This window comes from Harpia harpyja, chromosome 4, assembly GCF_026419915.1.
Source record: "Harpia harpyja isolate bHarHar1 chromosome 4, bHarHar1 primary haplotype, whole genome shotgun sequence".
NCBI lineage: Eukaryota > Metazoa > Chordata > Aves > Accipitriformes > Accipitridae > Harpia > Harpia harpyja.
In genome coordinates this window covers 52,143,802-52,171,674 of record NC_068943.1, presented here as the reverse complement: position 1 = coordinate 52,171,674, position 27,873 = coordinate 52,143,802, and the positions used below count along the sequence as shown (strand labels likewise).

Sequence of the window (27,873 nt, the reverse complement as noted above, 5' to 3'; positions counted from 1 at the left end):
CTCTTGGAGCCATCACTGAATTTAAAACTTTGGCCCTTTCTCCAAGATTTCTGGACATCAAGCAAACAGGCAACAGCTCCACAGTGCAGCAAGTTAAACACACATGTGACAGCAGGACATACACTGCAGCCTTCCCAGTATACCAACTGGACATATGCAGGACATCCATATAGCAATTTCTAGAAAGATAATCATGGAAACTAATCCTATTCATAGATTTAACAGACTGTTTAAATGGTATGATCAGCACTGTGACAGCAGAAGGCAAAGTTAAACATGTTTTTAACATAGCTTAGTTTGACATTTTGCATACTTGGGTCATTTGTAGGGCAGCTCACTCATGAACTTTTAATCCAGCTTCAAAATTCAATGCAGATAACTTTTAAGTTCTCGTAGATTTGGAGTAGCTCTGCATTCAATGATATTCTGTTCTTGACAGATAAAAAGCCTGTACCATGATGCTGCAATTTAATCACAAATACACATGCATGATTCAGACTAACAACATTTACGCAGTTATTTAGTTCTTACAAGTATCTACAAAAAACTCACACACTTCTTAAATTAATAACATTTATTTCCATTAAACCAAGACAAATTTTCAAAAGTAATACAAGATAAAAATTCAAGGTGGTTGGCAAGGGGAAAAAAGATAGAAACATCATGTACGTTATTATTACACACACAAAAATATTTTTGAATAAAACAATACTGGCATGTAGAACTGGCACTTTCCCACAGAACAAAACCAGCGGAATTTTCTCTTCTCTTCTAGTCAGTAGTTCTACGAAAACTAAACACACATACATGCAGCCTGCAACTTCCACAGCAAAGTTTACCATGGGAATTTGGAACAATCCTCTATCAGAAGTCACAAAATCGTAGCAAAACACTTATTCTACTGCATTTTTGTACCCACTGGATTTTGTAATACTTCCTCTTTCAACAAACAACAATCAGTTTTCCAACGTTTACTATAAGTGCTTAAAACTGAATTACTACTTGCAAACAGGCCTGAGGCATTAATAAAGCCTTATTTATTTGATACATATTAAAGCACTCCTGCAAAGTTACCACTCCTGCCTGAAATCAAAGGCATTGAAATCCACAGTTTTGCCTGTTGGTTTCACTGGGCTCTGAATTTGCTATAGTATTGGACAAAACACACAATAAACAACATTCATTTTTAATTGTTTCAATAAAAATCTTCCACCTTGAAAGCAGTATTTTCAAGTATTGCTCTCCTAGTCTTCTAATGCCTACTGAAAATCCTCAAGAAACAAGACAAACAAAAAAAGCCTGAATGGAGAGAAGAGTGCATTTAAACAATGATCTTCCTCTCCTTACCACACCCCACCCCACCCTCCCACACAGGATCTTGCTGACTTCATTCCAAACTCACAATTTATTGTACAGCCGTGGCCTGGAATAAGCTTTCCCTGAGCGCTCTTTCTACCTGTTTCAAAAAGTCAGAATGTGTTTACTCGAATTCAGCCATTATTATTGCCATTATTGCCATTTTCTTTTCTAATATGCAACATATTTCTAGGCAAGTTATTTCATTTTGGCAGCCCTGGATTTTACATGTAGACAAACTTGTATTCTATTGCTCCAAATACAGAACTTGAAAGTGCATCTGACTTCTAAACAGTATTATTCAGGCAGGTTTCAGAAAGTAACTAGACCCAAAAGATCTACATGCACAAATCTTCATAATGATACATCGCCATTGAAAGATGCAGAATTAATAGCATATCTGCTCGGAAATTTAGTGGCATAGCATCATTAAGAGATAGAACTGCTTTGTGTCCTAAGGTCTGGATATTAGATGGGAACAAAACACTGTATTGTGCAAGAGGAGTCAGATATGGAATGGGAATATTAATTTCACATGCAAGTAAAGCAAGCGTTTCACATGCAAGATGCAATACTGCATCATCATATATATGATATAATAATAATAATATAATCTTTGGAGGTCTAGTCTCTACCTGCTACCCACCTTCACACGAATGGGAGTTGTGCGATATACAGAAGGAAGCCTCAGAACTGCATTAAAATTTTGCTTAAACTAGTCTAAGTCACAGGTATTGTCACAGACTTTAAATGCAAATCCCCAGAGAACTGACCTAAAATGTACCATCAAACACTACACACTATAAACACACTAGGCAACTTGTGTTAATGCTGCTGACTGTATTCAGAATTCAGTAGTCTTGCTTTTTCCTTTTCAGTATTTCTAGCATACTTAAAGGCATATTTATGTCTTCCCCATAAAAGTTAGTCTGATAATTTAACTTTGTAGATTTATAAAATATTTTCTATGCAACTTAACACAATTACCTAAAAAAGCAGTTAAATTTAAATTTAAGAAATAGTATATTTACAATTAAAATAAGTACAGACCTTATTGGATTTGCATTCATTTATCGCACAAAATAATTTACAAGGCTTAAAGTAATAAGTCAGTCACTGGAAAGCTTTCAGAGCTGTGCATTCTCCGTTTGTCAGAGTGCAGTACAGTTTCAGGAAGCAGTAATGAATTCTAGTTAAAGTTTTTTCATGAGTCCTTATGTTGGACGGCCTTGACCAAAACGGGACTTTGACCTGGATCAAGAACACATAAGAAATATATGTACATTATTACTGCTAGAATTTTAAACTATTGTCCAGTCAGGTCTCTAGTACGGTATTTGTTTGAAATTACTTTCATGTTAAAATGTCTTCTGAGAGAAGGAGAGGGGGGAAAAAAAAAACCCCTCATTCTCAAAATCTATTACTGAGAAAGTTACCTTTCTGCCAGGATACCTGTACCCACAAACTACATATTCATACAATGGTACACAGCTGAAAGAACTGTAATGTCAAACATCTTCTTTTGACATCACTAATGCTACAGAAAAAAAAGTCACATGCGGTTTTTTTTGACAGAAATAAGACCTGTGAGAAATTCCTCTAACAGTATATTTGAAGCTTCCAGCTCATCCTTTAGAAGTTAGTCAGCAACTCCACTACAAACTTCAGCTCAAGAGGCTCACCTGCTGGCCAAATTATAACCAGTTCTGGGCTCTACAACTGCACACGGTGTGCCAGCTTCTCAGTTCATTTTTGTTTTATCCATTTAAGGTGTAGAAGACCAATATGCACTAACGTAGGTTTTTGGTGCGTGTGATTTTTTGGTTTTGTTTTTGGAAGGAGGCCAAAGAATAGGCTAAAGAATCTTGGCTAACACTTTTCCAGTTATCCATAATTTTGCAAAAAGTTATATCAGAGCAGCAGTCAACCTTCCAACATAGAAGCTATAAAGCAGTTCTTCCAGCATGGGTACAAGAGTTTCATTCTCTTAGCTCTAGTTTAATGTGACAAAGGAAGCTTTCACACCATATATGATTAACCTGCTGGAATTGACGCTGATTCAAAAAAAGTGTATGAAACGAGGCATGTTTTTCTTTAAACACCCACCACCACTGCCACCTGAAATCCATGTTCTGCTTTTGTTTTAAAATCTTACCTGGCATTCTTCTCAGCATTGTTTTGCCGTGCACTGACCTGTGCTGAGGCCTTTATCTGAGCTTCAAGTCTAGAATAAATGCCTCCTGCATACTGGAATCCAGAAAAAAAAAAAAAATCGATTTTTGACATTATTCTGATTTAATCAGTGACTTTTCATAAAAATCACTAATATTCAGCAGAACCTATGGCATACTTTGTTTCATTATCACAACGCAGTACTGAAACCTTTCAAACCTATCCTATTTTCCATGCCGGTTTTTAAGGGCAGTGAACTTCCAACATTATTTTAAACTAATTTCCCCCCCAAAATCATGCTTGGAACAAAATGAATATTGATAAGATTCAGTTCTTTAGCTTAAGAATTGAATAGATGGTATTTTCATTTGTTCTACATATTTTTGTTAACCAAGGCTCACTTCGATTCCGTAAACACTACATTGTGACAGGACAAATCTTACTTCTTTGCTGTCTTTTGACTTGACTCGATCAAGGTCTCCCAGTCTCATTTTTATTAAGTGCCCTGTAATCTCAGACATTCTTCTCTGATCTGTCAGAAATAAGAAAGAATATTTAGAACAGAGGTTTTCCTTGCTACTGAATACAAAGGGAGAAGAATTAGATGCACACTTTAGTGATACTGTATTTGTAAAATTAGCTTTCTTTTCAGCTCATACAAAAATCTTGAACAACCAAGATCCTAGATCCTGACGCATAATGTAGCTTCAGCAGTGTTCCTGGCAGATACTAGAAGCAGCCTGAGGCATTACACTGAGATCAAAATCTATGGGAATGCTTTTGAGGCAGAGGTTTTCAAAACAGCAAAAATGCACGAGCCTCAGAAGAGATTAAAAAAGGTGGAATAAATGAATAGAATTCTGAATATTTTTAGTCAGAAAGACTGGGAAAGAGGTAGAAGTGAATGTTTATCTTCGTTTATCTACACAGACAACAAATGGCACAGGGATGCAGGAAAAATTATTCACATACTTATACAGTCATCAGACGACACAACTATACATCTCTGTAGGTTACGTGCTGACATTCCAAATAAAGAACATAAACTGCGCTAACATACACTTATAATGCATTTTTTCTTTTTCTCCTGTAAACTTTGAACTCCTTTCCAGTATTTTCCAAGACAGCAGGCCCAACGCTGCCATTTATTTTTCAATCTGTGTGCAAGGCTACAATGTATAGTTTTATATGGTGGATTTTCTTTCCATTTTCCTACCACAAACATTTTTTCCCCTGTAGAATAGATGAGATTGCTAGTAAATGCCAATCAAATCCTAATGTAACATTTTCAGAAGGAGTTCCTAGCTGCATGAGTATTTTTGTACAGTTTGGAAGAGTCTGAGATTGCTGTGGGGTTTGGATACAGCTGATTACTAACAATTAGCCTAGTTGAAATCTGTTCTTTTCCAAATGAGGAGCAAGTATAAAAAAAACCCACCCAAAGCCCCATTGCTGTTTCTGAGATCAAATTCAACCTAAAAGTTTCTAAGCAGCTATATTTTAAGAAAATTAGCCATTTCTTATATGAATTAATAGTTTTCTTTGCATAATATTAACTTTATGAAAGCTAAACTCATGCAAGAACAGACCATCTTCTCTTTGAGCATCTTGGTTGAATCTTAGTGACCTTGAGGCATCCCATTTGTTCTGCTGCATACTCACACTGGTTAGAAAAGAAAGATGCACACCATGTTATCAGTAACAGTTCACAAAAAGGGATATACTAGAATATGTTCTCAAGGACTTTGAAAATTACTTACATGAATGGAGATGCATCTCGGGAACTTGACTATCAAAGAAAAAAAACACGTTAAGTATGTTTTAAGATCAAGTCCAAAACTTAAAAGAATTCCTCATTACTGAACCCAACCAGAGAGGCTAGCTTCACAGCTAGGATTTTACCTTATCAGAAGGCTTCTCCTTTTTCTGAACACTTGGGGAAGAAATCATTTTCTTTGGGTGCTTGTAGGATTTCTTTAATTTCTCCTTTCTTCCTGCTAATTGAAGAAACATCTACTCATACCATCACAGATACTTGGGTTTTCTCAACTACACAGCTACAAAAGAATTTTTTCCCCTCTATTCCTTTACAGAGTAAATGAACAGGCTATTTTCCTGTTGTTAGTGTTGCAGTCTTGCTAATACATGCAGATTACTCAAACACTTTTCTATGAGAAGTGTACAGGAACTCAAATACGTATTTAAAATGCAGAGTGGTCACACATAACAGCACAACTTTTCTGTTGTGAAATTAAAAGTGCACATAAAAGCTACATCTTTGACCATATTAATTCAATCCACAAACTCTGAGTGATATCAGACCAAACAAGTTTAAATTCAAACTACAAAAATTTTCATTCAGCTTTTTTTTTTTTTTTTTTTTTTTAAACAAACTGGTACACTCCAATCCTTTTGAGTCAAGACAAAAAGAACAAAGAACTGCCTCTGTTCAAATGACTCGTTAGTAGGGTAGAAAGGAGAAACTGCTTTTTGGCTTTCCATATTCCTAAATCGCTTATCATATTAAAATAAAACAACAACAAAAAACCCACAAAAATCTTTTTAGATCATATAGAGCTTATTATCAATGCAGACACAATTCTAGCCGCATTTACCAGTCATTCCACTATATAACCAGAAGAATATTCGAGGGGGGGGGGGTGGGGTGGGGGGGTGGAAGGAAAAATATAGTTGTGTAGCTACTGCCTTGTCTTCCAACGTTTATCTACATGAAACTTCATAAAAGTAATTTGACAGTGTTTTCTGCCAAATCTTCATCAACTCTGAAGACATCTCAAACATGAATAGTTGCAGCTTTCCTCATTTGCCAATGATTTTTGATGGCACTGAGCAGTGAGGTAATTTATATCTAAACACAGGAAAACTAGAAATAAAATTCAAGTAACATTAGTTTTTATTTTTAAAATGCCTAATGTTTAAAATTTGCTTACAGAATCATTCTGCTGCCTTGAATCCCTATCTCTAAATTGCAGGGAGTATGACTGTAGAGACTTGTTGTACCTGGTTTCCTGCATACTTCTTCTTCATCCCCCACTTCATCCTCAGTGACCTCTGAGCCAGTGGTATACTCCTCTTCTTCAGATAACAACGATTGCTGTTTCTAGTCAATAGGAGGAAAGTACCACAGATTATAAGTGAGGCTTGATTTTTATTAAGTGATACATTAAATATGTTTCAAAGGAGCTGACTTCAAAAGTAGCTCCATATCTTAGTGACGTAACTGCGCAGTTAGGTCTGACAACACGATTCTCAAACATTGAGAAAGTAATTTCAAAACTTTGCTTAGAATGTTTTGATAAATATTTTTATTTATGTTTCTTCTAAGTGGTCAAACATTGTAAGAGGTTGCCCAGAGAGGCTGTAGAATCTCCATCTTCAGAGATACTCAAGATTTCATTGGCTATGACCCTGAGCAAAGTGGTATAGCTTTGAAGTTGAATCTAACTTTGAAGCTGGCCCTGATTTGAGAGTGGGAGGAAATACATAAGATGACCACCAGATATCCCTTCCAACCTGTATTATTGTATACTTCAGTGTTTAATATCCAATTTATTTCTGGCTATATTATTTTTCTAATTAATAAGATGCTATAGTAGCAGATGTCTGAACTAGCCACATAATCATAGAATACAGGAAATGACAAGTTTACGGATGGTTCTATTGAGGCTTGCTGCATCTTGCAAACTGCCTGAAATTGCTGAGATACTCAGTAATTAAATGCCACAAAGCATGCATATCACAGTGCACTACAAATGCACACAGATTATGTACACCACAGGTATCTGCATTAATAATTTATTGCAAGTTGGTCTGGAATATCTGGTTGGCTTTTTTTTGTGAACTCACCCTAATACCTAAAAAAATTTTTTTCCTTCTATCTCTTGTACATCATCATAAACTATGGGCTCCAATATTGCAACAGATGGGGTCACAGTGAATAGTTCTGTGCTGATCAGCATGAAATAATGAAAATATTAAATAATATTTAATATTAAATATTAAATAATATTGAAAATATCAAGGAATTGGATGTTTACATTGTTTGAATATACACATATATCTTTCAAAGTAAGTGATAATGAGTGCCTACTAATCCATGAGAAATGATGATGCTTAACATGGACTGCAAGTTCAAAAAGTTTAGGAAACATGTTTTTGCAAGAAGAACACTCTTAGTATAGGACACTAGGAACATCAGACTGCAACACAAATCCTCAAGAGTGACAGAGGTAAACTACTGCTCTCTAGCATTTACATACAAAAATAGAAATCATGTGACAACCTATGCTACTGGAAGAATGACTCCCCATTCTCTGCATTTGGCTAGGCCCTCAACTGTGATTTCAATGATTTACATTTCTGTCAGCCTAACAAACTATTAAGAACTGATGCATGCAGTGCTGGTCTACTGTTTGTTGTCATTTATAAAAACATTTTAAAGGAATTTTTAATTTTTATTCAGGTAAAATAGTACTTCACACATACTTTTTACTTTCTTGTAAAAAGAGTTGCTATACTGCAACTTCCAAATTAAAGTAAGAAAAAACATTTTCCACCAAATTAATTAGAAAATAAGACAAAAACCAAAGCTAGTTCTCTGCCAGTGCAGAAGAGCAAATATTTAAAATTATGAACAAAATATTTTACTAACCAGCTGTAAAGTCCAGTTCTTCAGAGAAAGAAACTGTAGTCACAGAAAGAGAGAGAAAGGCATATAAGTTAAAGAACTAATAAAAATTAGAATTAAAAAAAAATGTGAGTGGAATTCTAAAAATAGGAGTGGTATGTTATAGTACAGCAATCTACACTGATAACTCCTAGAAGGCCTACTCCCTTCTTTATATTTGGTGGAATGACTAACCTCAAACAGGCTGTGAGCCACTGACCAATTAAATGCAGTGAATTCAGAGTCATGTTTTAAGGTGCCTAACCTTAGCACTAAAATATTTACAGCTGATTTTAATAAAAAAAAGCAGCCCAGGACAGGAAGGGGGAATTATGTACCACATTGTTATGGAGTTTAAATTTAGCAGCCTCCCACATTTATCACAGGAGAGCTTCTGATCCTGTTTGAAATTCTCATGGAATCAGCAGCATTGTGCTACCATCAGGATTGTCGAGTTACCAGAAGTTCCACGATGGGTGCAGAAGTTCAAAAAATTATCTTTGCATGAAAGCTCTCTTTAAACCAGACATAGTATTATAAACAGTCTCCTTAAACTTGCCTTAGAAAGTATCTCTGTTGACTTGAAATACACATAGTAACATACATGCATCATAGCTCTGGAAAAGTTAAATCTTTCACCTGTTGGGGAAAAAACAAACCAACCAACCAACCACAAAAAAACCCCAACCAGAACACAACCCAAGTTACTCTTCTTCATTTATAGACTTGCAAAAGTCATGTGGACATACCCAGATACATCAGCAGACAAAACAAAGGCAGCAATTATTCAAATATTTGCCACCTGATGTATTTTAAAGTATGACTGGATCCTTAAATATTATCAGTTTAAGAACGGGGTGGGAAGCACAGACATATGGAGAATTGCCTCTGATATACAGAAATATTTCCAGCAGACATGGTAAAAGTTTTGCCTTTTCACCAACCAGATATTTTGTACCTATGCTAGCCTACACTATCCTGCAATGCTCAGTGGTACACTTCTTCCTCCAACAACACATGGTTTTTGTTTTTATTAAAAGTTGCCTAATGAATTCTTCAAAGTACCCTTGTAAGAATCCTCATTATCACAACAAAAGGGGAAAAAAACCCCAACGTTAGCACTCACAGCATTGATTTCTCCAGTTTTTGGACCCCACGGCGTATTTGGTTCTACAAGCACATCACATTCAATGCCTTTTTCATCACAGAGCCCAATACCAGAATCACTTAAAGAGAAAGATGTGAAACGAAAATAAATTTTTCTATTTCACGACTTTAGAATCAGTTTCTCTTTATTCATCATGTATCAAGAAAGAAGACAGACCTCCAAGTCAGCCACATAATATTTTGATAACAATTCATTAAAATATAAAGATAGGAGTAAATGCTTATGGAGGATGAATTTCTAAATGTCTGCTTGAAATGTAAAAGGAAAAAGTACTTGTTCCTTTCTTCCCAATTTCCAACTAAACAAACAAAACCAAGTTACCTTTAAAGATTCCTACGTCCCATTTTAAAATGGGAGAGGAATCAAACGTAACATGCACACATGTTAAGTGTTGAAGGCTAAGTTATTTCAGTAACACAATACAATGTTCTTACCTATTCTCATCTTTAGTGAAAGGAACAACAATAACATCTCTATGATGAAGCAAATCATTCAATATTTTAGTAGTTTGAAATGGCAAAGCATGCCCATCTTCATTTCCTGAAGGTAAATCAACCATGTGATCCCTCACTTTGCAGCCCTGCGATACACATACACAAAAGATCAAATACTTGAGTTAATGGGAAGAACTGATTTCAGGAAGTACAATAAAAAAGTTCAGCTTTTGAACTCTTGTGTCCCAAGGTCCCAGCCTGCCTTGGGACACTGCAACAGTTTACAATACTTATTTTGGAAAAGATCTATTTTCCTCACACTGTCACCCCCCTGCCACCTGTTACGTTCTTTCAAAAGTGAGCTAGTATTGAAGTACCTTTGGGAGGGTTGTAGGATCAAATCGAAGTACTTTTTGGTTACAACAGGGATATACTCCTGTCCCAGTCGAGCCCAGAGCACTTGCTACACCTGGATAAAGAACTGGCTGCGAATGGTACTGGCAATGGGAGAATTTGGTACACAGGAAAGACTACATTAGAATAAGAAGAGATAATGAGAGGTGAGATTACCTATGGAAGTCAAATAAAGAACATATACCAAGCTTTACTGCTATATATTTCCCAAACTGCTTTAATCCCTGCCTCACCCTGCAGAAGTCACCCACAACAAGCCATCTACAGACAAACAAGTGAAAGTGAAAATATACTAACTTGGTTACATCTCGAGCAGGTCAACCAATTAACAGTCCCCCAAAGACGCCAATAAACATCCCGCCAAGACTTCAATTCCTCGTGAAGGCCAATTAAGTACTCATGGACTTCCCAGGTTTTGTCTCTGAAAAAAGGTCAGGTTGCATACAGTCATAACTATTTCGATCCTGCCACCAGAAAGGTGAGGTGGAGAAGGAGCAGATGCTCCACATGCTCCACTGGTGAAAAGCCTACAGAGGAATTTAGAACAGAAATGATACAATGTGGAACAAGCATTATTAAATTCAGACCATGACAGAAGAGCCTATATTCTTTCACAACATCCTAAATTTACTAATAACAAAGCATTACAGCTTGATTCACCTCAAGCTCCATACACTGCAAATTTATAAGCTAAGATAAATATCAAGACTTCTGGAAATCAGGAGAACCATAAAACAGAGGAAAACCCAGTACACAGAGTAGAAGAAATAAAAATACACATACACAAACAAGTTCAGTCATATTGCAGTTTTCTGTCTTTAAAGTAACATGTCGTGCAACAGAAGTACTGCCATTCTATTTATTTTAAAAGCCAACATAACATGTTTTTATGTATCTGCAACACAACAGCAATTACTCAGTTAAGAATTAGTTTGAAAATATAAGACCATGTCTTTTTGATTAATATATGTATCGGAGGCTTCTAGTCTTAAAAACCACAGACTTTGCTCCTTCCTAGTGATAAAATGACACACACCTCTTCAGAATTCGAAAGAGAATATGCAACTTACACTGGTGCACTTTATCTTCAGAAAGAGCAGATACCGTTTTCCCACAATTTTAAGCCCTGTCCTGAACCATTTTTTATTATATATATGTCTAACCTAGACTAAGCAAGCAGTACTTCCAACTGGATGTTAGTTCTAGACACCACTAGAGGATCAATAAATATAAACCTATTTTTAAATTGTTAAAGATAGTCTTGTATTAGCTCATAAGCCTGAATACATTAGTGGCCAGCATCACTTCACCTAAGGAACTGTAAATGGATACTGTCTAGAAAAACAGTCACAAGTACTACAAGACAAATAATTAGAACCTAAATAATCCTCTGAGTAACTTTAAAACCCTGCACATTTATACGCTAGGAATTGCATAGCAGCTACATACAGTCAGCTTAAGTGAAGTAATACAATTAATGAATTTTACGTGGCTAATCACCAATGATCCTAATAGGTCAGGACAGGGTTGCAAGATTCGGTTCTATTTAGGCTGTTAGGCAGAACTTAATCCACACCTTGGAGTTACTGGTGGGAGGTAACACTAAATACATGTTACCTGGGGAGCTGATATTGAACTGTGCCTTGGTTGTTCTGAACAAAATAGATCTGATGAGAAGGGTCTCCTGTTACTAATTTCCCTCCATCTTCCTTAAAGGGTGCATGTGGGGAGGGAGGGAACTGCAGCTGATCACGCACTGATCATTAGGAAGAGAATCCAGCTGTTCACAAGCATGGATCAAACAGACAGAATTGAATTAAACGTTTGTGCCAAATGAATCAACCATACATACAGAATAGGTCCTGGAAGCTCCTCTGGCAAATACTTTAGAACAGAAAAACAACTGGCAAAGTTTATTTATAGTGGTCTTTAAGCAGGCTGAGTATTTGATCTGACAGCATAAAGTCAGTCTAGAAAATACTCTTCAGCATTTCTTTGCTGGCAGAGGTGGATCTATCATTCAATAACAAACCTTGTAGAAATGCAGCCTTTAACTTTATTTGTCATCAACTACACGTATCTTAAAACCCTTTGATGAAAGAATTAGCTAAGTATTTTCTATTTAAGGCAGTACAACCCAAAATAGCCCTCCCAGTAATTGCGGCTGTAGTTCTTCCATTCCAATCAGCAGCAGCACTACTGAATGAATTTCAGAAGCACATCATCATAATCACCCCCCACCCTCCCTTTTTTTTTTTTTTTTGCTAGGTAATACAAGAGGTTGAGGTGTTTCATACTGCTCTTCACATATCAACGACTTCATTTTGTAATGTATCTGATAATTCCTAAACATATACTATTTTGTAAAATCACAGAAAATCATATAGTTGAAGAAAAATTTTTAATATATATATTCACTACCTTATATGAACATAGACAATATTCCCATGTTGATCTATGTTGATTTTTCCTGGTACGCAAGGAATTCTTCTTTCAGTTTCTTTAGTTAGCAGCTTTTTACATAAACAACACCTAGATTATAAAAATAAAAATTAAAAAAAAAAAAAAAAAAGCAAGCACTGGAGCAAGAGCAGGACTTCAAAACATAGGGACTGTCCTTGCAACTGAAGTAGTAATATAAAAAGACCATACCTGTATAATGTTGCTGCATTTCCTCGAGAATCTGGATTTAGGTACTCTGGATCAAACAGTCTCTCAATCTTCTTGCAGAAAAGCTTACTATTAATGACAGCAACACAGTTTACTCGTTAGAAAAATACTGAAAATTGTTTTATGTATAGTGAGACTAACAATTATATTCTGGTGATAAGTCAGTCACCATATTTCTCTCAGAATCTAGCTTTTAATGTGATTTTCCTTTAAACTAACCTGTTTACATAACTGGTTCCTGACCTGGTCATCTCTTATTTTTACCCAGATGCAAGGAAAGAGATCCCTTAATTTTTTTTTCCTTTATTATGTTGCTTGCCAGTATAAACTGCCAGCTTCTACCTCGATTAAAGGACCTTTTATTAATGAAATTACACTTAACTTTAATTCTAAAAATTATAATGTCTTCATCCCTACTGATTAAAATCCTTTCTTACTTTCACCTTGCTTGTCTGTCAGCCTGCCCTCCAATAATTGGCCCTTATCTGGATACTAAGCTGGAGTCCTTATGTATGAAATAGTATTCCATCACAACTATTCAGCCTTCCAGCCATCCTACATTCTACATCTAAACATCAGAGTTCACAGGATGCTGAAGCCAAACCATTCTCTACAAATTAGAAGCATGTCATCCCATAAAAGGTTCCTTACCCTAATCCTGGCTCCCATGTGAGAATTCATGAATAATTTGTCCATGCCACACGCCTACTGTGGCCTTTCCTTTTGCTCATTTCCTATAAAAAGCTCTTTCCTTTTGCTCAGAATTTTAATATAAAATTCTGAGGTCAATTCATGATATTCTGATACAAGACACATTATGTGAGAATAGAAATTGTGTGTAAATATATATCACTTCAAACCCCACAGTGTCTTAGCTGTTCTGAAAAATGATCCAAAAGCCCAACAGCACTTCAGTAATGTATTACAGGGCAAAAAGTTACCTCTTAAATTTGTCTCTTTTGTCCTTCAGCTCTTCCACTTCATTGTGTGTGAAGAGATCAGCAATGTGCATAACAAGATTAGCATTGATACAATTCATGTTACATGGTGTGGCTACAATAGCATTCATATTTTTGTGACAATAATGAATACATTTTTCTACCTAGGAAAAATAAAAACATTAAAAATAATGTTAAGGAATTCTAGACAAAGATATGTCAAAGGAGACTCTGAATTAGCATGACTCTGAGTTACTTTATGTTCTCCTCCAAAAGGTTTCTACAGACCAAAAAACTCCACAAATGTTTCATCTTCAACAAGTGGTACCTTCTAATTGCTTGTAAAAAGAAAACCACAGTACACATTATACATAGTATTGCCTGGATCTCAACTTATACAGCTATGTTTACTGTATATTTAATTGTGGGTCACCCCAATGACAGAACTTTTGACAAACATTTTAACAAACAAGTCAGTAGATGTTAGTTATACAGAGCTGGAGAACCAGATCCTAAATTGCAGAAGTGTCATTCGTGTAAAAAGGATATAAAACAAAGGTATTCACTGATTTAATAATATTTTTTTCATAAAACCTATCAGAAGTCAGATACTGATGTTACTCTAAATCAGTCATCAGAAGGCAAATCCAAGATCCCACTATCACATTTAGAAATAACTTACTCTAAGTTTTCTTGCATTGATATTCTGCAAACATTAGATTACTGCATTGAATAAGGGTGGTAAAAATCTCAAAATGTTCTCATTTAATCATCTGTTTACATAGCAGCCAAAGCATAACAAACAAGCTGTTAGACACCTGGTAATTAACTGTGCCCTTATGGCAGAGAATCATTCTTAATACTTACTAAGGAATCCATCTTCAAAAACTCAGAAGAAATAAGAATTGATATGACATTTGATGGTTCTAAAAGGCAACAACAAAAAATTTTGTTTACATGAATTCTTTTGATAATTTCATATCACATCCCTCCCTCTGCATATTTAGTATCTGTTTTAAGTATTATTTTACCAATCAACCTGTCATTCCATCATCCAATACGTAGAGCATTTTCCATCTTAAGAAACAAAGTTTTGGTTTATCATTTAGATGGCCAGAGTACAACTGTAACAAACTAGCATTTATAAAAACTAGAAAAGGTGACTTCATAGGGATACAATGAGTAAACAATTACACAACAAGATTAACTTCCATCTGTAGCCATCATACCCAGCTGAGATTCTGCTTAACATAACCTTCACATTGCAAGTTATAACTCTATTCTCTTGGCTTGTTTATATTTTTAAAAAATGGTAGCAAAGACTCATAAAAAGATTAAAAACTTGCCTCAAATTCATAAAGGCAAAAGTTCTTCTACCATTGTATCAGACTGCATTGAAATTTTAGAAAATACTGCAATTGTGCTGATGGGGAGCAGAGGGGAAACAAAACAAAACCCAACCATCATCAGTATTTCAAAACTACCACTCTGTTCTTGGTCAGAAGAGGTCTGAAGAATATTAATTAAAAACACCAGATTCCCAAATATATTACATCTTTTCCACTGCTTCAACTATCAGGATGTTTCTTCAAAACTGTCAGTGTTGTCAAATCAGAGATATCTGCTATAATAACCAGAGGATCTCTGTTGCAACACTTTTCTAACAAATGACAAGCTTCAGTGCAACAGTCAGAAACAAAAGAGACTGGGGCTGAACTGTATCAAAAATATTAATCTTCCATTAGTACAGAACATAATGAACCTACAACAAATGATCTACACACTTTCTTTTACCTAAAGTGGGCATTTCATTATCTTCAGAATGTTTAGTGTTCCTTTTAACGTATCTTATCAACCAGTCAAAGATGTGAACGTCACAGTGCACTGAAATATCCACCTCTTCCCAGCGCTGGGCATCCACTGACAGATATTCAGCAAAGTATTTCATTTCTGAAATCAAAAGGTCTCGAGGACACACAAAATCTTCTTTGAGGTTTTTTGCTTCATCGCATACATGGATCACCATATTTGGCCTTAAAAAGAAAACAAGCCACATACCAAATTAGGACCATAAGCCAATTAGAACACCAAAACCGATCAACAAAGATCTCGTCTCCAAATCTGGATCACATGTTGCAACACTGATGTCACTAACAGGTTTTTATTAACAGGACAAAAACAAATTGCAGTTATTAACTATTAATACAAACTATTAATAGAAACTATTGTCAGACAGCATTGTCAGGTGAAGAACACAGATGCATATCCTCTGACACATAATCAGCGCAATTTAATTGTTAAGTTAAGGGACTAGAGAAGGAAAATTTCTAGCTCCAGTCCCCAATTTTGTCACCAGTTTGTTATGGGATACTACCTGAATTACATAGATAACTTATTTGTTCTCCCTTTTTAATTTTCTTGAAAAAATAGACAGATATGTATGCCTAAGTTACTGAGGCACCAAGGAAAACAACAGCATACAATAACAATTTTCATCATGGCAATTAAAATTGTTTTATTATATATTAAAATGTCTATTTCTTAAGAAAAGGTCAAACCTAGAATCAGTAAATGCTGTCTCTACAGAAAGATAGTTATTAGGTTTCAAACAAACCTATTATTCTACATGTACTTGTATAGTATGGAAAACAGGGATGTGATAGTATGAAAAACAGTGACATGCATGGCTACTTGAATTCGTGGTAATATTTTTCATTTGCATTTTTCATTTATGGCTTTGTTTTCCTGCTTTTACACAGGACAAATCTATGTTCACAAAATATTTTTTTTTAATTAAAATATTATTGAGCATCAATCTTGTTTCATTCCTTTTTAAAATCTGATTGTTTCCCATTCTCGCCACAGCAGTGATCAATCACTCAGAGGAACACTGTGGAGATATTTATAAACAATCTATCCCTATTGCACAGAAGAAATTCTCAAACCAACCCCTAGTATTTCTGTAGCAATGTAAGGTTTCAAAATTTTTCACAGCATTTATTAGGATGTTCCCAGGTGTTTTCTTTCTGATAGCAGAAAAGTACGAGCAATTTAGACATCAGTTCTATAATCCCCTAGATAACAAACACACAAAGATCTTCTTACCCCTGGCTTTTGTCAGTGCTTTCTCCACCTTTATGCACAGGACCTTTCTCAGATTCTGAAGAGCAATTCCTTGTGGAGGTTGTGCTGGGCCTTCCTTAAATGTAAGGAAAAAAGGCTGCATTAGAACAAAAATGCCTGAACTTTTGCTCTTCAGCATCTTGGAAATGCAACTGAAGTACAGCTTTCATGGTGGAGCAATGTTACACAACTAGCAACAAATCTGCTACCATTAAGGGCTACTAGATAATCCAAATTCCTGCTCTGAATGCCATGCACCGGAAACTCAGACCAGCAGCATTGCTGGGCTGCCCAGACACTTGGCTGCAAACCCAGATCGGTCCTGTTTCAATATAGAGCAGTAAGATTCACCCAGTCTTCAGCATTTCCTTCTGGGAATACAATCCATTCCTTTAGCTCTTCATCTCTGCTTTGTGGGATGGGGGTCTTAAGGCTCTGTCACATCAAAAATTCCATTTTCGGGAAGCTTTGCTGCCTGCCAGAATATAACAACTTGAGAATAACTCCACTTCTTATCTATAATGTGTTAGCTTTGGAAATAAGTTGCTTCCAAACAGAAGTGGAGAAGTCTCGCAAGATGCATTTTTGCTATGTTTCTCAAACACATGGCTTAAAGCAGCAGATTATATAAAACAACGCTCAAAGAAAGCAGACCATGAAATTTGCCTAGTCCTAGAACTACACCATGTAGCTTATTCCAGGAATAAAGGACAGCTGCGCTTTAGTTCAAATAGGTTATCTTTACAAATGCACTGCAAGCAGTGCAACCTGGACACAAAACCCAGTGAAGTCCAGAAGATCTAGTCACCAAATCCAGCAAGTTCTGGGTCAAGGGCTAAGACAACCCCAGCATTCAGACACTGAATAACTTTTCTGACTGTGATGAATGAATCGCTGCAGTCTGAAATTTCAATAATCTTGCTTATAAATCAGAAAGATCATTATCTTTTTTAAATAATGGAAGGGCATATATCTGTCTTCCACTGATGAAAACCCGTAAGGTTGTGATTTTCCACAATTACTCTCTACTCTCAGATTTCCAGGAAAAGTTCCAGAAGCATCTTCTCCCTCTCGTGTAATGTAAGAGGCTGTACTCTTCTGAAGAAGACTAAGATAGACCTCTTCATCTTATGGCTAAGTAACTATAGCAGACTGACACCAAAAATTATCTGGAAGCTCTACACAGTTCAGAGCACAGTACAGTAGTTACGCCCTTCAGGAAAACAAAGTTATCACACCAGAGGCAGAAGAAACAAAACTTTCTCCAAAGATATAGCCTAAGGCCTTGCACAGTTAAGCTTTAGTAAGGCCATAATAGAGGGAACACAGTTAATAAAAGGGGAAGATTTACTAGACAGACCCTAGTAAAACCTTGGAAGGGGCTAGGTCAGCCACAGCCTTCAGGGCAGGCATTCCACTGCAGGCAGATGACCTGTGCTAGCATTAAAGCAACCATGGTGGGAGTCCTAGATTTTGAATGCAAGGTAAGGTATTTTAAAGGAAGGGCCTGTGGAAAAAAATGACATGGAAGAGTTCTGTCTGCAAATATTAAGAAGTTTATTTTGAACACAGTGAAGTTATTTATTAAAGGAAATAATGCAACAAGAATATGCAACACAGCCAAATTAACGGGGATGTCTGAACTTCACCATACATTTCTTCCTAGCTTTTTTCTTCCCCCCCAAAGATTATAGATTGTTTGACTTCCGCAAGTTAGTAATAAATACTTTGGGTAAAAGGCTATCCTATATGGTTGTTTACTGCCATAATATGCATTCAAAGGGACTTCACAGCAGTTTGCCTTATAATTAGCAAGTAATAAATAAGCTTTTATAACTCAGCCAAAAGGACAATCCAGCTAAAAGTGAATTTGGTCTGATTGCTTTTTCTTGCTGTTACTCATGTCTACAAACAAATCCAAACAGGCCCAAAATTCTTAATCCTAACAATAAGCAGATGTGAATAAATCCACTAGGAAGTAATTAATAAAAGAAAGCACATTTCCAAATAGGGTTTTCTCAAATCTCCAATTCCAAAATATAGAAGTACCTCACAAATATTAAGAAGGTGAGTTCATTCAAGCCTGTCAGAAAAAGATTAATTATCCTAGTTTCATATCAACAGATTACATATAAACAGGGAAAATGATTTATCCAAAGTCGCAAAAACAGAGAAAAAATCTCAGGCTAGGATCTTGTAGTAGGAAACATCAGGGTACTTAACTGCATTAATACTTATTACATGTATTACATTGTTAAAAAGAAAACATGCACTAATTGTCTAAAGAGTTCTATAAGCAGACTTAGCTTGTTAACTGCCTACTGGGAAGCTACTAATCTTATAAGTAGCCACCTGTGGGTGCAAGAAGCATTTATCCCACATCACGCATGTAACAAGTACATAACTGAAAGCTGACTAGAAACATTTTCAGTCTAGATACTCCATATACAGTTTTCAAATATACTCTCTTGATTAGAGTTATAAAAACATTTTATTTGTTCTCCAACAAAGCTCAAACAGCTTTCTTCTACAAAGAGAACAGTGACTAGAAAGCTGCATCACTGTGAAGAACATCATAACAGAGAACATTTTGTTTAAACACTTCACTGTCTTCTTAATTTTTAACACAGAACTTGTTTACTCATTACCGAAGCAAATTTCTCACGCAACACATTTACCGAGTCCCACAAGGCACTGAAAACATCTCACTCTACAATGGCAATCAGAGAACAACTATCACACAGCTAATTACACCTTCTTACAGGAGAAGAACTTAAGGAAATGTTAACAGTATTTAATTGTGCTGTGATTGAAATACAACTATTAGGACTGGTCCTCTTCTGCCAAATTATTATTGGGACACATAATTGACTAAGACACATTTTATGTCATTGCAAGACTGTCTTGCATCACAGAGTAGCTACACTACGCTCCAACTCCTATGTAGCCATCTTGCCACCAAGCAGTATGACAAAGACAGGGCTTTCAGCTGGGAGAGAAAGGTCTGACCTCAAGGGACCACCTTCTCAGCCTTCTGCAGCTTTTCTACACAAAAGTTTCCAGTTATTTTAATAACACAGCTTAATGTGATTGCAAATGGCTGTAGGTTTAACAGTACAACACTGGGGATACAAAACAGGAGAGTAACTCCTCTCCCCACCAAAAATCCTAAACGGAGGATTCGGCATAAGGATTTACGCCTTTTGGAAGGACAAGCTATTAAAAATACCCAAAGAAACATCAATTCTTAACCTAAACTAACTGAAAATGACTTCATGTATGCATTATATTTATACTTAAGTTTCTTTTTCAAAAATTAACAACTACTATTCCTGGGTGGACTTACTGCTCAGGACAGAAAAGCATGCACATACTGATTATAATCAAAGCCAATATATTTCAGAATGACTAAAAACATACCAGTTATAGTAATGGAATCCTGCCCAATAGCAGGCTCCTGAAACTCTGTCTGTGTATCGAGCAAGGAGGATTTGATGTACGTAGCTAAAGTTTCCACAGGACTCCCACCAGCAGCCATCAGGGGATTATACTGGTTGTCAACAGGTGAACTTCCACTGCTTTTTAGTTCATCAAACCTTTTTGCACACTGTCACAAGATTAAATGATAGGACAATGAAGCAGTAGCTTTCAGTACATTTTTAATAACTATAATTTGAGACGGATATTGTATTTCATATCTTTTGCATGTGAACAGTTACTGATATTAAACTTATAATGCTTCCTATTTAGTTAGTGGCATCAGGAAAGTACATAAATATGCAGTAAAATATGTAAGATTTACCATAATTAAATACTCTAACAGAAAGAGAAAAAATAAGATAGAACCTGTTTCAACCTTTATTTCCTTAAATCCTGTGATATTAAGCTCAATCTTCAAAAGGGAAAGTTATGGGGAGAGTTTAAATTCTCATTTTGTAATTAGTTCTTTTACCATACACACTGTCAAACATTATTAAAAGTAGCCATAGTAATTGGTTTGTAATTATTATTCTTTTACTTTATGACTTCCATTCTGATTTGGACAAAAGGGACTGGTGATTTCCACTGCAGTTCTATTCACTTTCTATTCCTTGTTTTGATGAACTAGAAAGTTTTTCCATTTTGTAAATTTGTACTCACACAATGATAATAATGGGTTTGGTTCAGCAGCATCCTATGCACAGGTAATTGACACATACAAGAAAATCTACTGAATTCTACAGGTGATCCTCCTGTGACACATCTTGTCAGGCTCCACTCAAGCAGCTGTTTTTATTTATTTCTTTTGCATTGAGCTAACCAACATTACTGCATGCCTCCTGCCCCTTTGGGAGAAGTGCACACAGTGACATCCTTCTTATATTAATGTAGCATCTCAAATTTGTAATGATGCCAGTCTACTACATACAACCGATACATAAAAGCACAGATATACATTTACTTAATTGCCTTAAAGAGGGACTCCACATACATAAGACACTTTGTTCTTTTAAAACAGAGTAACCAGACATGTACTAAACAATCATATAATCTTAACTAATATGAGAGAGCTCACCAATACTTTTATAATTATTTTATTTGCTATATGTGCACAGTACTGTCTGCAAATTGAAAAGTAAACAGTAGGGACACCCCCCCCAAGCACTTTGCCAAGCACTTGAAAGGCAGTAACATTCCACAGAAGCTTCTACTCCCACCAAACATTCACTTTTATGTTCTAAATACAAGGTTACAGTGATGCCCAATAGCAATGCTATAAATGTGAGCTGACACATTTGATTAAGTTTGCCAGAAAATAAGGACCACTGGCTTGTTTTCTCCCAGCTTTGCTGAATCACAAGGGCAAAAGACATTTTCCTCTCTTGGCTTACTTCCCCTCAGAAATTAAAAATGAAAAAACAAACAAACAAAACCCCCCAAAACCCCCAAGTAAGCATTTCACCAAGAAATTCAGCAATCCAGAAAGATTAAGTATATGGAGGTACTAGTTTCTTCCAACTCTATTCCAACCAAAGAAAAAAAAATCCACATCTTGTAGGACCAAGCAAGAGGCAACTGCACTCTTAACTACCTAATGGAGATCTGTAACTCATACTTCCTTAGAATTGTAATGACAAGCATAGAAAGTTATCAGGTTTGCTAGGAAGTACACTACAATCTACATGAGGTTAGTGGGTACTGCCATCCTTTCCATGAAAATCTTAGCTATGTAATTGAAATATGTTAGCACAACTACTTTTTTTAATTCCACTTTTTAATTTTTACTTTCCAGTAACTTTTGTTCTTTTTCTATATCAGTTCTAATGAAATAAAATGCAGAATATATTTCTTAATTTCAATGTTTAGGTTTTGTAGAAACAATTTTTTTTTTCCAATCTACTGCTCATTTACCATTTTTGATTCTTTAGGTATAAATTACTTCAGGGAAAAAAAACCCCATCCCTTAACTTCAATTTACCTCCCTCCCCCAAAGATGTTTTCTTCTTCATAAAGTACTGGTTAAAGTATACAAATTATTTTATTAGTAAATTCACCTCTTTGGATGTATATCCTGGAACTAGCCTTGCCACACTGTCCCAGTTGATAGGCTGAGGAACACCAATTAGGGAGCACAGGATCATATCCAAAACCATTTGATTGTTGTCATACGGAAAGTTATTGTTTTCTGAAAATCCACGACTCATCTTTGGCTACTTAAGCCTAGAAGAGAAAATGTTATTAGCAAGTCTCACTGCATAGTTTGCTAAAGCTTGATCTATATTAACTGCAGCACTCCATAAATTACTATGGGAAATATTTACCACAGCATTACAGTCAAGTACTAATGCTTTATTTGACAAAATTTATGTATTCATATCTACATCCTCAAAACCCGGGGGGGAGAAGCAGATGTGCAAAACACACCACAACCAACTCAACAGCAGCAGTCACTACCCACCATTCCTTTAAGTTGTCTGTTTCCAGGAGGGATTCACAACCACTGAGACCTCCACAAGAAAAAGCCACCCACAATCTCAGAATAAACAGCCTAAACTACAGAGGGACATTTTAATTTAAATTTACTTACATTCAAATACACTCATCTCTTTCCCCAAACTTTTTACTGCTCAAATTTGGTCTCCTCTTGCTCTGCCTACTTGTTTTGCACACCTGACCTCCATTATACAAAAGCCAACCCAGGGCACCCTGCTAAGGGCCATCAATAATAATTTGGAGCCAAGAAACATGACACCTAGATGTCTTTCAGCTCTCACCCTGAAGACCTGACTTTTGAGTTGTCCCAAGGCACTCATAACTCCTGATTAGCTGGGATTATCAGGGCCAAAAACCCTTGTTCCTTCAGCTTCAATCTGAACACCAGAACAAAGCATATAAGGACAGCAGTGAACATCTTAAAAAAAAAAATGCAGTTCTCCTAATTTGAAAAAAGTGTTACATTTAGTTGGTTTTTTTTCTTTTCCCAAATGAATTTTCTGTATAGCACCAGGGAACACAGTAAAAGTTCAAAGTACTGTTTTAGCATACACTGGGAGAAAACTGCAGGCATTGATCAAGACTTTCATATTCAAGTAATACACAGCCAAAGAGCTTAGTAAGGGCTCACATTTGGAAAGCACTCTGGACCTCTTTCAAAGTATCTTAAACAGATCACGTGAATAACAGAACTTAAAAGTTACATACAGAATTTTGACTTGTAAAGCAAGGATTATAGAGAATTTCAGAGAAAATACACTTAGATGGTAGCAGATTTAACTGATCACTTGTTACTAAAAGTATACTACACATAAATGTTTCTTTTGCATCATGTTCTTTCTAAAAGAAAAGATGCTTAAAATATACAAAGTAGCACTGATTTTGTTTCTGACTCTAGAAGAAGCTATTCCAGCACTTTTTTTGTTTTGATGGTAGAAACAGAAATCACAATAGCAGGTAACTGTAAGCTTTCATCTTCTCAAAAGATTAGCTGAATGAAACCATCAGAAAGAAAAAACCCAGAACCCACTAAGATAATTCTTAGGTTTCATATATTCATGAGATTCAAAAAAAAAAAAAAAAAGCCACAAGCAAAACACAGAAGAAAAGTCCAATAGAAAAAGTCATACCATTTTAGCAATTCTATCTAAATGAAATCTATTGCAAAGCGTGCCAAATGGCCAGTTTTAAAGGAAAAAGGTCCTTCACAGACAATATGAGCCCAAACTTTCCAACTAAGATAGATGCCACTATGAGGTAAAGGTAGATCAGTCCCTACAGTCATTGAGTCCTTAGCCCCCAACCTGATAGTATTATCAAGCGGTGTCACTGTGGTTGTTCTATGGTGGAGACTTCTCACTGTCAGCACACAGACAGATGTCAGTATCAATTATATTTAAACCACTGAATATCTACTATATCTGCTGTTATGAAAAGAAATAACTGGTCCAGAACAGGTCAGCACCAGTGGCAAACCTGAGTGGTTATAAAATAAGAAGCCAACTTCTTCTGCTACCTTGTACGCACGTAGCAGCTGGTTTAAAAATATGTTTGAATAAGATTAGTAAATGATAGATACTAGAAACCTCTGATTTTGCACCATTAAATACCCTTAATGAAAGCAGGATTACTAGCAATGTCAATATTCCATAAATCACCATTTTAAGGACTAGTTCTACAGCATGATTGTACTAATTAATCAAAGAAAGAAAAGCATTTATTGTGCAATAGTTAGAGTCTATAATTTAAAGGAAAAAAATGTGAGTCCTTTGCTAGTAACAAGTTTACATACACATCAGGACCATGAAGCAACCCGACCACGAAGGAATGACAGATACTTTAAAATGTAATGACACATTCAGAGAGAATGAAGCTTTTGTCTCTCAAACATTTTTTTATTTGCTTATTCTGTACATTAAAACACAGCCTTATATATACTCATTACTGCAACGATAAACGAAGGCGCACACTTAATTACAAGCACACAGAAGTTAAGTCTTTTTATCTCTATTCTGGGAAGTGCACGGGACTCCTCTTTGTGGCTTTATAAATGATATTTAACATTTGCCTTTTTGTCCTTTAGGAAATCCTGTCAGAAGTATAGTTAAAGACACACGCAAGATTCTGTCTCATGCAAGAATGGTGCACTCCATAAGAGCAGCAACATAAAGCCTGTAATAAATCATATAGTTAAGAGAGAGAAGGCAACTTCTACAGATTCTCTCCAGTTTGTTACTGCAAGTAAAGCTCAAGTTAACCCTTTCCTCCACTATGGAAACCAGAGGAAAAGAGTTTCAGCATTATTTAATTCTGACCAACTCATTTGACATGCATAATATAGAAAGATATGCAACAATGGAATTTTTATTAATACTTAGAATTCTAAATTAAGTGGTGCAAAGGACTCCCAATACTTTAATATGCCATAAAACTGGCATGATTTAAAGAAAGAGTTAAATCATTATGCAGGAAGTTGGTCTACATTACAGAAATGCACCGCCTCATTTAATACCGGTTTGGTCTTCTTTTTAAAGCAAAAAAATCAATCTAAAAATGAAGAATCACTATGCCCTTGCACGTGCATAACCTGCAGGAAGGTAAAGATGGTGGGATAGGCATGAGGTTTCACGCAGAACCCTTAAACGCAGCAAAGTGATGGTGCAGAATGAGGTGGAGGAGAGAAATAACAGCAACTTGGATGGTAGTTTGTCCACCTAGCAGCCAAAATAAAAATTAAAATAAGGCATTTAAATAAAAAAGTAAAAACCGATCCCAGTTTTTGGGGCAAGATCCTACAAGTGTAAGCAGCCTCCTCACGCAACACCGTCCTGCTGGGTCTCGCCCTCAGCAGCGGGGACCTCCGCCAGTCACCCCAATCCTCGCCGACGGAGAAGCCCCCCCCCCCCCCCCCGCAGCTATCAGGCACCCCTCCCCGGTCAGAGGCGCTGGAGAGCGGAAGGGAAACCGCAGGAGGCTCTCCCGGCTTACCCCGGCTGCGCCAGGGCAGGGGTTACCTGGCGGGCTCCCAGGCGACGGGTCGGCGGGCGCGGGGCAAAGCGGCGCGGCGGGACGGGCAACGGCTCCTCCTCGAGGCGCGACGGCCGCTAGGGCAGGCGGCGGCGGCGCCGCCACCGCTCCCCTGAGGAGACAACCCCGGGCGCCGGGCGGAGCGGAGCCCGGGCGCAGCCCGGCACGGCCGCTCCCGCTGAGGACTGCGGCAGAGCCACCCCAGGGCTCCTCAGAGCGGCGGGACCCACCGGCCAGCCGGCCGCCGCCCCCCCTCCCCACCTGCCGTGCCCGAAGCGCGGGAGACGGGCCCCCTCACACGCCGGCCCCGCCCGGCCCCACCCTCTCGGGGAGGGGGAGCGCGCGGCGGGGAGCGCCGTGAGGGGGGCGGCAGCCGCCAATCGGCGCCGGGCGGGTGATGACACCACGCCCCCTCCCGCCGGGGAGAGCCAATAGGATGGCCGGGAGGCGGGGGGAAATGCTGCCGCGCGGGCAGGGCGGCAGCTCCGGCGCGTGCCGTGTTGCGGCGGCGCCCCTGCCCGCCCCGGCGGCCCCGCCTTGTCGCAGTGCAGCGGCGGCGCCTCGCGCCCAGCGTCCGGTAGCCTAGCAACGCGCCGCCCCGGGCGGGACCGGCTCTCCCCGCCTCCGCGTCTTCCGGCACCAGTGACGCAGCCCGGCCTCCGCCCGCGCTTCAGTCCCGACGGATGGGGCGGGGGGGAGGAAACTACTACATCACGCGCGTGGCGTCACGCCTCCCACTCAAGACCACAAATGATGTCATGCCACCTTCTCCCTAGCTCAGTGCGACGTCACACCGACCCCTGCCCTCTGCTGCCTGCGCCCACATCCAGCCCAGCGGCGGCTTTTTGACCAGTACCCCAGCACCCCCTCCACAGGGATAACCCCGATGCCCTTTTCTCAGTGGAAGCCCACGATTACGTTCCCACACACAAACATGGTAACACGAAGGAAAAACCTGGGGAGCCCTAGCACCTGAAGTTCTTCTCACCCTTCAAAATAACGCATCAGATACGAGAATTAGTCCCACGATACAAGCACAGCAAATTAATTAAGCAAGAATTTGCATTAAAACTAGTAGTGAAGACCCCACTGCATCCAACGCTCTAAATATTTGATACACTCGTAATTACAAAAGCAGTAACAGAACATCTGACTTGGAGCTAATCACACGCAACTGCCCAACCACTGGCAGCCGTTCAAGGCTCCTCTCAAACCAGAGTTATTCTGCAAAGGGTCAAACGCTCCCAGTCCTGCTATTTCATCTGTTGTTGGTTTGTTCCATACCGCATGTCTGCTACTGCATGAAATCTTCCCAAACATTTTAAAATTACTTCCCTTTCGAAGTCACCCATGCCGCCTATGAATCAGACCAGATCCCCTTTTCCTGCATGCAACATATAATAATCCCCCCCCCAATCACATTCTTCTTTCTGACTGTATCATGCTGTGTAGCTTCTGTTCCTCCTTGTTATTTTGGCAGGAATCACCAAGATAATGATGGCCAGGCGGATATTAACGGTTTTCTTCCCAAAACCCCACCCCTAAACTCTGGAGTAAAATAATGAGGACAGAGAATGCAAAAAAGCACAGAAAAGTTGAGAAAAAGGATTGCACCAATCTAGAAAAGTATATGAAATCTGAATTCTTTAAGTCAGTATGAAAGCTTTGTTTGGGTTTCACTCAAAGTAGAAAACACTCCTGATTTCATACTGTCCCACAGCAATCCATAGAATAAGCTAATGCTGCAGTATTACTATATTATTATGACATTAAGTTATTACACTATGAATGGAAGATGATGGTATGTCAGAGAACTGGCAACATAGTGTTTTAATTAACCTCTGCTGTTAGGCAGAAGTTCAGTCCCTTCCTTTTTATTTTCTTAAGTAATAAAAAAATACCAATATCAGT

The 27,873-nt window shown here is 37.6% G+C and overlaps 1 protein-coding gene across 5 annotated transcripts; it reads right to left on the bottom strand.

Moving 5' to 3' along the window:
- Positions 1 to 556: 556 nt before the first annotated feature.
- SANBR (SANT and BTB domain regulator of CSR) lies at positions 557 to 26,338 on the bottom strand. 5 transcript variants are annotated; one of them, XM_052784017.1, is made up of 21 exons: positions 25,950 to 26,335; positions 22,497 to 22,662; positions 20,383 to 20,569; positions 16,945 to 17,038; positions 15,634 to 15,872; positions 14,707 to 14,765; positions 13,843 to 14,003; positions 12,884 to 12,970; positions 12,653 to 12,763; positions 10,529 to 10,652; positions 10,195 to 10,347; positions 9,818 to 9,963; positions 9,342 to 9,441; positions 8,201 to 8,233; positions 6,550 to 6,649; positions 5,431 to 5,525; positions 5,289 to 5,317; positions 5,118 to 5,191; positions 3,972 to 4,060; positions 3,512 to 3,603; positions 557 to 2,607 (listed from the first exon to the last, which is right to left on the bottom strand). In XM_052784017.1, exons 2-21 carry the CDS (start codon positions 22,644 to 22,646, stop codon positions 2,571 to 2,573), a joined length of 2,160 nt encoding a protein of 719 aa, XP_052639977.1. In that variant the 5' UTR covers positions 22,647 to 22,662; positions 25,950 to 26,335; the 3' UTR covers positions 557 to 2,570. The 5 variants fall into 5 exon arrangements, with proteins under 5 accessions (XP_052639977.1, XP_052639978.1, XP_052639980.1 ...); XM_052784018.1 differs by lacking the exon at positions 12,653 to 12,763 and having other exon boundaries at positions 25,950 to 26,338; XM_052784020.1 differs by lacking the exons at positions 20,383 to 20,569; positions 22,497 to 22,662 and having other exon boundaries at positions 25,950 to 26,326.
- Positions 26,339 to 27,873: the final 1,535 nt, after the last annotated feature.